This window comes from Notolepis coatsorum (genome assembly GCF_963971535.1).
Source record: "Notolepis coatsorum genome assembly, chromosome: 11".
Taxonomy (NCBI): Eukaryota; Metazoa; Chordata; class Actinopteri; order Aulopiformes; family Paralepididae; genus Notolepis; species Notolepis coatsorum.
The window spans coordinates 92,793,651-92,807,209 of record NC_140175.1 but is presented as its reverse complement, the minus strand read 5'-3'; the positions used below and the strand labels follow the sequence as shown (position 1 = coordinate 92,807,209).

At 44.1% G+C, this 13,559-nt stretch overlaps 1 protein-coding gene across 2 annotated transcripts in view; it reads right to left on the bottom strand.

Moving 5' to 3' along the window:
- Positions 1–13,559, bottom strand: part of ctif (CBP80/20-dependent translation initiation factor) — a 216,500-nt gene that overhangs the window by 118,478 nt on the left and 84,463 nt on the right. For both annotated transcript variants that reach the window (XM_084324355.1, XM_084324356.1), the window contains exon 7: positions 13,141–13,219. In XM_084324355.1, the coding sequence (XP_084180481.1) occupies positions 13,141–13,219 (79 nt within the window). The remainder of the gene's footprint in view (positions 1–13,140; positions 13,220–13,559) is intronic.

Sequence of the window (13,559 nt, the reverse complement as noted above, 5' to 3'; positions counted from 1 at the left end):
GAAAAATGCGTTCACATGTGCTTTTCAAGAATAGAAAAAACTAGACTTAATTAATGGGAAGGGTGTGCTTGTACATTTTAACACAGTTCCATGATACGTGGCTGCGTTGTGCTGAGAAAGAGGCGGAGATCTGTATTTATCTTGTATTAATGTCAGTGCCGAAAATCCGGCCTATCTCGGCAGCTGAAGCGACTCAGACTGGCTGGCCCCTCTGTCTGCAGCCTACGTGCTCCTGAGCAGGGAGAGGGAATCTGATTCATCCTTCAGGAGTTAGCCTCAGCCCCTTCCACGTCCCCACCGGCTGGACGTTACCTCTCTTCATCTCTGTCCTCTCACTGACCCTCGTTGTCCTCCTCTGTCCTCTCGCCTTTTTTTTCGGGAAGAAAGCTAGCGGTTCCGTTGTAAATTCAGCATGTCTAGTTTCCAAGTGCCGCTGTGATTTACTGTACTTGGCTTAAAGCTCTCGTTAGCGAGGATGTTGTAACACAAAACACACTGTGGTCTCGGGTCATCTTCTTGGACAGTCCAAGTAAATCCATATGCAAGGTATTTAGGATCATAACTTATTTTACTCCGTTTCGTTTTAGTAGTGCTGGTGTCACTACTACTACCATCTGCCTTTCTTTTGCCAGCATTTGGAACACACTCTTAACGTTTGGCGGCCCTCATATGAGCCGTCACGCACGCTCGCGCACGTCGCAGCACTTTGCGCTCGTCGGACTCACAAAAGACCAGACGTGGTCTCCGCAATTATCTGCGCAGGATGTAGTGAGATGTGAATTCTGTTGCTAAAGGGGCGAGACATGGAAAATACACACAGCTGCCAGGTGGGAAAACTCAACCTAAGTTGGGCTCGTAGATTTTTCATTTGATTTAAAAAAGAAAATTTGCCAATTCACCTACCCGTAGTTTGAGAACCGCTACGCTAGATCAATCTGTACCACATTTCGCTACCGTTGCAGGTTTAGTATAAGATACTAGACAAGAGGGAGCCTTTTCCACAAATACTGTCCCATCTCTTGGGTCTTTGGAAAGACCAGACGGGGTCAGAGGAGTTTGATCATATTTACTGAGGATGGCCAGATAATGTTGATATTTACACATTTAAAAAACACAATATATGATCATGCGATTTATTTTGTGTGGTGTGTTACAACAACAATACATAACAAAATGTTCTAAATAAATGTTGAAGTTGAGAAGTTTGGACGTACCGCTGAATACAGATACCGAATTCCAGGTATCGGTCAGATATTGGCTGGATAAAGTCATATTCATTATCAGTTATATCATTTCTATAACTCAAAGTTGTTTTCAGTGTTTTCTAAATTGTTGTCCAGTGCAGGCGGTTTATCCCTCTCTCCCATGACTGTTCTGATTGACAGCCTAGTTTGATTGAAAAGCTATAATTAGAACTAGCTTGCTAGGCAACTGTTGGACCATTGATGGGTGCGGTTATTCTATACCAGCTCCTGGAGAAAGCCACAATGGTAGGTTTACTTTACAACGATGGAAAGTCCATGTGACGGCTTGGAAAGACGGCTGATGGGAGGGAATCGACCCCATCGGGGCTGGCATGGGTTAGCGCCCCATTACAGCGGTGGCGGCGCAGACTGTAAACAGTTTAGCTGCACCCGAGAAAAGCTACGACCAGTACAGGAAAAATACCCCTAGAGAGCGAGAGCAGGGGTGGAAGATGACTCAGAGGCAGATCACTGTCACTGAGGAGGAGGGGGGGGGGGGGGGGGGGGGCGCTGTAGGAGGGGCTGTAGATGGTACAGTACAGAGGCCAGCCTACTGAGAGAAGTGAGAAGAGCCAATCAGATCGCTCCATTGGCTGGACAGTAGACCGTTGACTTAGACAATAAATATAATTGACATAGAATCCTTTTGACCTCCATGAGAGGGATCTAACGTGCGTCTGTGTTTCTACAATGCAACAAGTCGATTTGTTTTCATATCAGACATGTATTTTGACGTGGCTCTGAGCATGATAAATTGTCCACTTCCGATGCCCTATTTCATCCTGGTATCCCCTTTAACGACAGACCTCTTAAGTCTTTTGGCAACAGGATTGGGTATCTTCACTGAGCGCTTATCCGTATCATTAGGGCACAACACACAAGTATCTTGTGTTTTGTTATAAATGCAATATAAGAAATATCCACTGTAGCCATGTTAGCCAGTCACCAACGTTAGCTAATTAGCGAGCTAGCAAACGTGGTTAGTGGCTCTGGTCATGCTAGTAACAGAATAAAGCAGACAATGGGGCATTAGAGAGAGACTGAAACATTCAACCAATAAAAAAAATTTAAGAAATCTGCTCACACAGATTGAGGATGGGGATGAGGGGTTTCTCACTCTGAGAGGAAGTAATGCGTAACTTTCATGACGGACACCTTGCGGCATGGCATGTCTGTTACTTTCCAAAAGGATGGGTCCACTCCTCAGGGATTTTTTTATTTATTTTTAAGATTAATTTTTTTTAGCGTTTATCGCTTTTTTATTTTTACTACTGGGCAGTCCAGTAGAGAGAGAGAGAGAGAGGAAGAACGGGAGACAGAGCGGGGGGAAGACATTCGGCAAATGACGCCGGGTCCGGGAATCGAACCCGGGTCGGCCGTGCCGCGACGTAGCGAGTTACATGGTTCGCCACTTAGGCGCCCACTCCTCAGGGATTTAACTCCCTGTCAGAGTCAGTCAGAGATTTTATTTGCCATGACACATTGGAATACAGGTACAGAACAAGACTGTGTGTCTACAACTAAACCAATACAGCAGAGCAGAAACAGTACAACAAAACATGGACAGTAAGAACAAAACACAGACGGTATAAAAGGACAAATGGTAAGGTTAAGATCAACATCCCCTAAAGTGCATATCATAGTAAAGTGCATAATGAAATGCATAGAGGCACAATTTACAGTAAAAGTGCATATAATCAAAGTGCGTAATGCACAGACACACAGAAACAGCACTTCCACAACCTGACTACTGTAACACACAGAATTAAAAAAAATTAAATAACATACAAATCTAGCCGTTGGTCTTTGAATTATTCAGGCTGCGCACAGCACTGGGGAAGAAGCTCTTAGTAAACCGAGAGGTAGAGCATGTGATAGAGCGGTAGCGTCTGCCCGCGGGGAGGGGGACAAAGAGGCCTGCGGCTGGGTGACCAGAGGGGTTGTTGATAATGCCAGAGGCACGGGAAAGCAGCCTGGCACCATAGATCTCTTGTAGAGCTGGCAGACTAACCCCGATTGTCTTGCGTGCGAGACGCACAATTCTGTTCAGAGATTTCTTCTCCTGGTCTGTAATGTTACCAAACCATACAGTACAGGAGGAAGTAAGAACGCTCTCAATCACACAGCGATAGAAGTTATGTAGAATCCCCCTGTTATTAGTGAACTATTTCAGTTTCCTAAGAAAGAAAAGACGTTGCTGGGACTTTTTAACAATGGTGCTGGTATTGGAGTGCCAGCTCAGGTCATTTGAAATAGTGACCCCAAGAAATGTAAAACTGCTCACCATCTGCACCTCTGAGCCATTTATGGTAATTGAGCTTGCTACGTCTAAAATCGATGACTAGCTCCTTCGTTTTGGAAGCATTCAGGGTGAGGTTATTGGTCACAGCGCAAACACACCAGTCGCCACACATGCACTCGCGGGTTCCGCGCGAGAACAGCGCGCGTGGCCGGGCACACCAAGTCCGACTTCAGAGCGGGCGAAAGTGCACGGAGGAACAGCTGTAAATGCCTAGTCTATTGCGAAGTCAGTCCCTGTTTGAAGATTTTTTTTTAAAGATTTCCAGTTCCAGTGTTCTATTGTCCATTTTGCATGTATAACCAGTTATTATATAATTAATTAGAATGTTAGAATTCATTTTAGAATGATGATCAGTGTGACTGTACTGCTGAAAAAGTATAGTACGTAATATGGTTTATTTGTATTGGGAAAGATACAGACACATTAGCTGGTTGAACAACATCTATATGTGTGGTAATAATGCAGATATTGAGTGTATTTCTGTGAAAATGCACGTGTGGCGCAATCCAACCAAAGCGAAAACGATCACTTCCCCCCCGCGAGTCGTGCGGCCGCTTGTGAGCACAGCTACGTCTGTTAACATGGGAGCGAAAGTGAAGCGCTGGTCGCCCGCCCGCGACTGGTGTGTTTGCGCTGTCACTCCACCTACCCCTCTACCCATTTTATAGTGTCCCCCCCCCCCCCCCTCTTCTGGGTATAAAGGAGCCCCCTCTCTGTGATTCGGTCCCTTACTTCCGGGTCTCCTAGCTAGTCACTTGGATGAGGGCCATCCAGCCATACTCTGACTATTCTGTATTCGATACTTTCATTCCGAGTTAATAAATTGTATGAACCGGATTCATCGACTGAGTAAGTTATTATATGTTTCCCACAAGGTCTATAGGTCTGGCCCGTCTACGCCTCTGTGTCATCACAACGCACCGCTGGGAGGGGACACGTGGACGTGACGTGACGGTGTGCGGGACAGGGTCACTGGGTGTGTGTGTGTGTGTGTGTGTGTGTGTGTGTGTGTGTGTGTGTGTGTGTGTGTGTCTGTGTGTGTGTGTGTGTGTGTGTGTGTGTCTGTGTGTGTGTGTGTGTGTGTGTGTGTGTGTCTGTGTGTGTGTGTGTTAACATTCCAGAGACTAGTAAAAGGTCCCGGCCAGAAAGCGTCCAGCGATCTCTCACTGTGAGGAAACCGCTTCTTTCCACTGACTTTCCCTTCCAGGTATTTAAGCCATAGAATTATATATTTAAACACTCAAGAGTGGAGCTTTTCCACATCCCATTGTACGGCTATTCTGGCTGCTGGCGGGAGGCGAACAGGAAGTGGGGAGGAAGTGGGGAGGAAGTGCGGGAGGGGGAGAGGGGGGGGGGGGGGGGGGGGGGGGGGGTATGAGGGTGACGTAGTCTCGCCCCCGCAGTATCCGGCGGGTGAAAGAGCCTCAGGTCATTACCATTACGCGTGTGTGTGGAGTCGGACCTCTTGTGACCTAAAACGGGCCCTATATTGACTGCACTGATAGTCCTTTTTATTAGAACCACTGGAAGTCACTGGAACCGCTTGAGAGAAGACAAGGGGTTAAACCCCAGGTTACAATAGAGCAAGGTTTGTCTGATATAGAAGATCGTAGACCTGCACAGACTACAACATATATCATGCCTGTTAGGGTACCTTGTGTATTACTGTTTACTTTTACTCATAGTATCAGATCTAATTATTGCCTATATTTATGGCTTTAGCTTCTACTATTACCCTGCCCATACCTGTACCTCCTTTCCCTCCACCCCCATGCTGCTATGACACCCGAATTTGCCCAAGGGGATCAATAAAAGAATATCTCATCTGATCTTAAAAACAACAACAAAACAATTGTGTGCATCATAATAACAACCGTTGACAATACATTCTTCCATTTGATTACCTTGGAAACCACTCTATGTTCTGATGTCCAGAAGATAATATCGCCCGGCTTTACCCAAACAGTTCTCATACACAGCCCCTTCAACAGACCTCTCCTCTTCAGTGTAGCCATGTTAACCAGTCACCTACGAGACCTCATCTTCACTGTAGCCATGGTAACCAGTCACCTACGAGACCTCATCTTCACTGTAGCCATGGTAACCAGTCACCTACGAGACCTCATCTTCACTGTAGCCATGGTAACCAGTCACCTACGAGACCTCATCTTCACTGTAGCCATGTTAACCAGTCACCTACGAGACCTCATCTTCACTGTAGCCATGGTAACCAGTCACCTACGAGACCTCATCTTCACTGTAGCCATGGTAACCAGTCACCTACGAGACCTCATCTTCACTGTAGCCATGTTAACCAGTCACCTACGAGACCTCATCTTCATTGTAGCCATGTTAACCAGTCACCTACGACAGACCTCTCATCTTCACTGTAGCCATGTTAACCAGTCACCTACGACAGACCTCTCATCTTCACTGTAGCCATGTTAACCAGTCACCTACGAGACCTCATCTTCAGTGTAGCCATGTTAACCAGTCACCCATTACAGACCTCTCATCTTCAGTGTAGCCATGTTAACCAGTCACCTACGAGACCTCATCTTCACTGTAGCCATGTTAACCAGTCACCCATTACAGACCTCTCTTCTTCAGTGTATTTTCCTTCCACAGTGAGAAAGGAGCCTGGGTGGAAACGCTCTGTACGAGCCAAAGCCATTTGTGTCTCAACATTTTCATATACGGCGCACCGTGATCAATATTCTTTTTCACATATCCGAGGCAATTAATGAGGCACTACATAATTGTGTTCGATCGAACTTCACTTTTGAAACTGGGACACAAATTGCCTCGAAAGAAGACTTGGAAGAAGTCTGAGAAGTCACGGATATCATGTGGCAATTGATGAATGGCTTTTTGACTCGTCATTGATTTTATTACACAAGTAAAAAGGTAGTAGGAATAATAGCTTTTACAGCAGTCAGAAAATATTGAAAACATCACAAAAGTTAATCATCTCAATTACAACACCATCAAGTATATTATCAGCAGCTTTCTGGTACTTCATTCACACTTTTTTTTTCTATTAAGAGAGCTAGTTTTAAAAGAAAAATCCTTTATTCATTGTCTTCTTATGACAACCAATATACCTTTTCAGTAGAATTCTGTTGCACAATGCCACAGCTCAATGGCCACGGTTGTCTTTCAATATCAAATCACCTATTATTCGATTATAAGATGTCTGCTTACTATGAATACTGTCAATGCTACTTTCCCAGAACTCCATTGGTCATGGTGTGGTGTGGTCCTGGGTGCTTTTAGAGGCTAGGTGAGGGGTGTGGTGTGGTGTGGTCCTGGGTGCTTTTAGAGGCTAGGTGAGGGGTATGGTGTGGTGTGGTCCTGGGTGCTTTTAGAGGCTAGGTGAGGGGTATGGTGTGGTGTGGTCCTGGGTGATTTCAGAGGCTAGGTGAGGAGACTGGTGTGGTCCTGGGTGATTTCAGAGGCTAGGTGAGGAGACTGGTGTGGTCCTGGGTGATTTCAGAGGCTAGGTAAGGAGACTGGTGTGGTCCTGGGTGATTTCAGAGGCTAGGTGAGATGAGGAGTTGAGACTGGTGTGGTTATGTTTGCCAATGAGAAACAATAGGACAACAATGGAGTGGCGTTACTGGTGCATGACTCAGCTTGGCAGAACTCTGCTCCAGACAGCCGCTGTGTGTGTGTGTGTGTGTGTGTGTGTGTGTGGTGTGTGTGTGTGTGTGTGCAATAGTGAAGAAAGCAAGTTAGAAGGAGAGAGTGCGTGTATCTGTATGCGTTTGTGTGTGTGTGTGAGAGAGAGAGAGAGAGAGAGAGAGAGAGAGAGAGAGAGAGAGAGAGAGAGAGAGAGAGAGAGAGAGAGAGAGAGAGAGAAAACAAATAAATAAACAGATCCAAGTGACCTTGCCATGCCCCAGCTGCCAGCCAACATCCTATGCAAACGAAGTCAAACAAATCCTATCTGACTGACAGGAAACAGCCATGTTGGCTCCGACAAGGCGATGAAAGGGAGGAAGGCATCTTGGCAGTGCAACTAGGACCATCTTGGCTCAAACACTTGTTACAAGGTGAAATGCATCTTGGCTCAAAAGCCGGGAGGGGAAGGAAGGTGGAGGCCATCTTGGCTCCACACACTTAGAGAGGGGTGGTGGAAGTCATCTTGGCTGAAAATCTGAGAGGGGTTTGAAACACGTCTTGACTCGAAAGCCGAGGGGCGGAGGGAGACATCTTGGCTCACAACAATATGAAAAGTAGAAGACATCTTGGCTCAAAACAAAACAGGAAGGGAGGGAGGGAGGGAGGGAGGGTGACCCCTGTGACCTACGGTAAAACCTACAACACCACATGTGTCCCACAGGGCCACAGTGAACACCGTGTTACAAGACCCAGCGCGGCCCTGAGGGATGTAAAGAGTCTCATGAAAGTCACATGACTGTTCAGACTGAGGTCGCATTGCAAAGAAATCAAACCTGTATCTGATTTAGGACAACATTATGAAAGTGGCCCAAATCGGAATTGAAAAGATCAGATTTGATATTGATTTGTTCTGTTCACACTGATCCGAGTCACATTATGAGCAAAACAATCTGATTTGGGCCACTCTGGCCTGCAGTGTGAACGTAGCCACAGAGGATCTTTCGGTTGATACTAACTTTGGTACTTTGGTTTCATCATCATCATTTTTATTTATTCGTACATGGAATTGTTACAGTCCAACAGTGTCTTCAGTACATTCAGTTCACTTAATATGCTCCACTAAACTCCATGGCCGAAAGGAACAGGAAGAAGAAAACTCTTATTGTACCTGCCCCTACACACATACTGTACACTGATAGACTGTTCATAGCGCAATGTTTACCAAACCAAATGTACATACTTATTTTGCAGAAATGAAAACATCAACACAATTAAATGAACATACATAAATACATGTTGTGTATCTATCAGTTAAATTGCATATTTACTGAGGTTTATTCATTTATACACACACATGTATCTATATATTTATAGTACACTGTTCTATTATATAATGTATTATTCTATATTATACTTCTATATAATTGTATTATTTTTATTGTATTATACTATAACTAAATCATGCTATTTATACTACACTATATTATATTGGTATACAGTATTATACAATATTTTAATATATTATTATTCTACGTTAATCTCCTATATACTATATTACTATACTCCTACTAGCCTATACTGTAATGCTATGCTATATTATCCTGTTATGTTAAACTGCAATACTATACTAAACTGTGCTATACTGTCTATTTATCTTTTCTTTGTACAACTTTTTGAAGTGAAATATATTAGTACCAAAGTTAGTATCCATCGAAAGATAGAAAAGATGAACATACAGTGTTGAGCTGCATCTCAAATGATTACTTAGGGTCCTATGTTTTTAATGGTGTATGTAAGTATTACATAACTAGTGTAAAGAGAGTCATTTGTATGTGGCACCTCCTCCTGGCCTCATGTTTGGCTGTATCTCTATATGTTATGCCTACATATCACCACTGGGAGGCAGTGTAACATTTTGTCCATGTACAAAGTGCTCTGAGACATAGCCCTCTTTGCTTTGGTTTTCACTCCTTGGCCAAGCTGACATTCACCATAAAGAAAATGTATTTGTTTAAACTCTACCTGGGGGCTGGGTTGGGTGTATGTTCTCTGGTAAATATAGGGTTGTGGACAAGGTAATGTTTAGATGTATAAACATATTTTTTGTCTAGGACAGTGTAACTAGGTACTTCCTCCGGGCTCCAGAGTGCGACTGTTGCACTGTGCACCCAAACATCTATGCAAAAATCAGTGCAGTGCGGCTGAATATTTCCCCTCGTCGCGCTGGTGCACCTCATATTCCAGCAGGTCTGTCTGTCTGTGTGTAATGTGTAGCGTCTCTTCCCCCCATGGCCATGTGCATTCTGCAAAGACCCGCTCCGCTCTGCCTTTGATTGGCTCTGATCATTACCCTGACATTCTTATTGGCTGAATGCCGGGGTAAACTAAATAGCCATGTGCCACTGTGACACCTGAAACCACGCCCACCACAAGTTCACTTAGTAGCTACAAGCTCGTAATTGAATTAAAAATTGAATTGTAAAGAAAAATGTTGCGGTGCTTGTACCTGTCTTATTCCTGTTTACAATCATTTACATAATATCTTAAGAAATTACTAATGTGTATGGGAACTGACAAAAAAGGTAACGGTAAATGTATGAATGAATGAATGAAAACTTTATTTAACAGATTGCAGAATGGGTACAATACAGTACGGCTCAATACATACAATTGTTAAGGGGATGCAGACCTGAGAAAGACGTTTGTCTTGTTTCCATCAGGGTCCCCCATTTTCAATTCATATAGACATTTATGACATACACAACATACATGACATTTATGGCATAGGGACATATAGGTATTTAGTACTGATACATTTGTGACATAGGCGGTATTCAAATATACAGTACTGTTACCCCTAGATCCTGACAGAGTATATACATATGATGGGGAGGGGACTGTACATTAGGAGGGGGTGGGTGGGTGGGAGGGAAATATACATACGGCGGGGAGGGAATATATACATGCGGTGGGGAGGAGACTGTCTATTAGGAGGTGGTGGGGGTTTTGGGCATTTACGGTGGCCAGTTTCGAATTGCAGCCTCCCGTAGGTGCTCTTTAAGAGCGGTTTTGAATGTGGGCAGGGATTCACATTCCTTTACAGCTTTGGGTAGGGCGTTCCACATTGTTGTGGCATAATTGCGAAACGTGTTTAGTCCCTTGTTTGAGCCGAATCTGGGTTTAACATGATTTGTTGAGCTTCCTCTGGTGTAGTGGTTGTGGTATTCACTGACCTTTGGGAAGTATTTTGACATGTACATGGGCACCCCGGTCGTATAGTGTATCTTGTAGACCAGGCCCATTGCAAGTTGCTGTACTCTGTCGTCTACTCTAAGCCATCCTAGGTTGGCAAAGTGGGCAGGGGTGAGGTGGGTTCTGGGGTTCAGGTCAAGTAGTAGTCTGACCAGTATTTTGTGATGTTTGTAATTTTGTTTTAAGCGCCTTTGAGGTGCTTTGGTACCATGAGGTGCACGCATAGTCATAGTACCCTTGAATGAGTGCTCCTGCCAGAGTCTTCAGGGTATTCTTGTTTACCAGAGAGGAGATCCGGTACAAGAATCTAGTTCGTTGGTTGACTTTTTTTTATTACATTGGATGCCATTTTGTCACAGGAAAGATTTGCCTCTAGGATGGAACCCAGGTAGGTAATTTCGTCTTTCCTTGTGACAATATTGTCACCCACAGTAACTGAGAATCCGTCGGTCTTGCTGAGTTTGTTATTTGAACCGAAGAGAATGGACTCTGTTTTGCCCATGTGTAATGATAGTTTGTTATCAGCGAGCCATATGCAGATTTTGCCTAGTTCCGTGCTGAGGGTTTTTTCAACCTGCAATTTGTTCTTGTCAGAGACCAGCAGGGCTGAGTCGTCCGCAAACAGGAACAAGTTGCAGTCACAGGCTGACGACATGTCATTTGCATAAATTAGGAAGAGTAGCGGTCCTAGTATGCTTCCTTGTGGAACACCACAGCTCACTGTGAGGGGGGGGGATAGAGTACCGTTTACCTCTACCATCTGTTCTCTCCCCTCCAGGTAGGATTGCATCCAGCTCACTGATAGGCTATCAAAACCAATTGCTTTTAGCTTGTCCATTAGAATGGAGTGATTGACAGTGTCGAAGGCCTTTTGTAGGTCCAGCATGACCATGCCGCAGTATTTGCCCGCGTCCACCTCTTGTTTGATGTGGTCGTTCAAATAGAGGAGGCATGTGTCAGTGGAGTGGGATGTTCTGAAGCCAGATTGGAATTCGTAGATTAGGTTTTTTTTCCGCCAGGTACTTTTCGACCTGTTCGTAGACTATTTTCTCCATGACTTTCGAGATGTAACGCTTAAAATGGATTAGTGCAGCGGCAAAAGGTGCGGTGAACATTTTTGAGTGCACCTAAATTATGTGCTGGTGCACCTAAATGAAAAAGTTAGGCGCACTGGTGCAACTAATGTAAAAAAAAAGTTAGTCTGGCGCCCTGTTCCTAGTCATTCACGGCTGAATGCAGGATTCAAGTCTGACCACTAGATGACACCAAAGGTCCACATAAAGGAGTGGCAAAAGTGAATGTGTCAATGTCAGTACATTCCATTATAACATCTATGTTATATTCATGTCTCACTTCAATATAAGGTCACTGCCCTTCATGTACTGAACCTCTCTGAAACTAAACACAGCAAATATCCATACACTGTACTGCTAGTGGATGTTCTGAGGACGGCGGTATGCATATGAAGACTCTGGCAGGAGCACTCATTCAAGGGTACTACGACTATGCTTGCACCTCATGGTACCAAAGCACCTCAAAGGCGCTAAAAACTAAGTTACTAACATCTCAAAACAAACTGGTCAGACTACTACTTGACCTTACTCCTAGAACCCACCTCACCCCTGCCCACTTTGACAACTTAGGATGGCTTAGAGTAGACGACAGAGTACAGCAACTTGCAATGGGCCTGGTCTACAAGATACACTACACGACTAAGGTACCCATGTACATGTCAAAATACTTCCCAAAGGTCAGTGAATACCACGACACCAGAGGGAGCTCCACAAATCATGTTAAACCCAGATTCGGTTCAAACAAGGGACTAAACACGTTTCGCAATTATGCCACATCAATGTGGAACACACTACCCACAGCTGTAAAGGAATGTGAATCACTACCCACTTTCAAAACCACTCTCAAAGAGCACCTACGAGAGACTGCAATTCGAAACTGGCCCCTGTAAATGTCCTAACGCAACCCCCTCCAATGTACAATAAATGTCCTATTAAACCCGATAATACACGAGACCCTCTTCTTGGAACCAAGTAAGATTTCGTCAAGAATCCAATGTACAGTTAACCCCCCCCCCCCCCCCCCCCCCCCCACCCACCCCGCCTACTGTATTGTACCCATTCTGCAATCTGTTAATAAAATGTTCAATCAATCAATCAATAATAATAATAATAGATACAATTTGTACCGCACTTTATATTTGTGAAAATCTCAAAGTGCTACAAAGGTAAAAAGTAAAATGAATAAAAACAATTAAATTGAATAAAACAACCAATGAAAATGGAAGAAACATACAGCCTAAAATAAAATAAAAGATAAAAAAAAAGTAAAAGGATAATTCAGGCAAATGCCTTGTTAAAAATAAATGTTTTTAGGCCCCTTTTAAAAACCTCAACAGACTGTGGTGCTCTCAGATGGTCGCTGAGGGCATTCCACAGCCGAGGAGCTGTCTTCATCGACACCTGCAGTTTATCCCCGGTGCCACTAGAGAGCGCTGTCGCACAACAAATACAGCTGGTCATGTTGGCAGGGAGCTAGTTGATCAACCGTGGTACACTGAGGGGCTCCCTGTCTTGGTACCAACACACGACACTGACCGGACGGGCCACAGACCGGAGGAACAAAACAGCAAACATCATCCATCGTGAGAAAATAATCTAGATGGGAGTATTTTCCCAGAAGAGAACGTCGAGGTGAGTGACTTACCGAGTGCAGGTGGGGGAGGAACCGCTCGATGTCGTTCATGTCTATGCCGTCGTCCTCCTCGAACTTGCTTTTAATCATCCTTACAGAGCAAAGGGAGCGAGGGGGGTTAACAATGCTTGGCATTTCTACCATGTATACTCTACTGATAAAGTTAATTTCATTGTTGTGATTGTTGTTGTGATGTAAGACCTATGAACTGAATTCAGATAGAAAGAGATGGAGAGAGAGAAAGGAAGAAAAGAATAAAGAAAGAAAGAAAGTAAGAAAGAAAGAAAGAAAGAAAGAAAGAAAGAAAGAAAGAAAGAAAGAAAGAAAGAAAGAAAGAAAGAAAGAAAGAAAGAAAGAAAGAAAGAAAGAAAGAAAGAAAGAAAAGAGGCAGTACAACAGACAGAGGACACAACAAAAACGGCTAATCACTC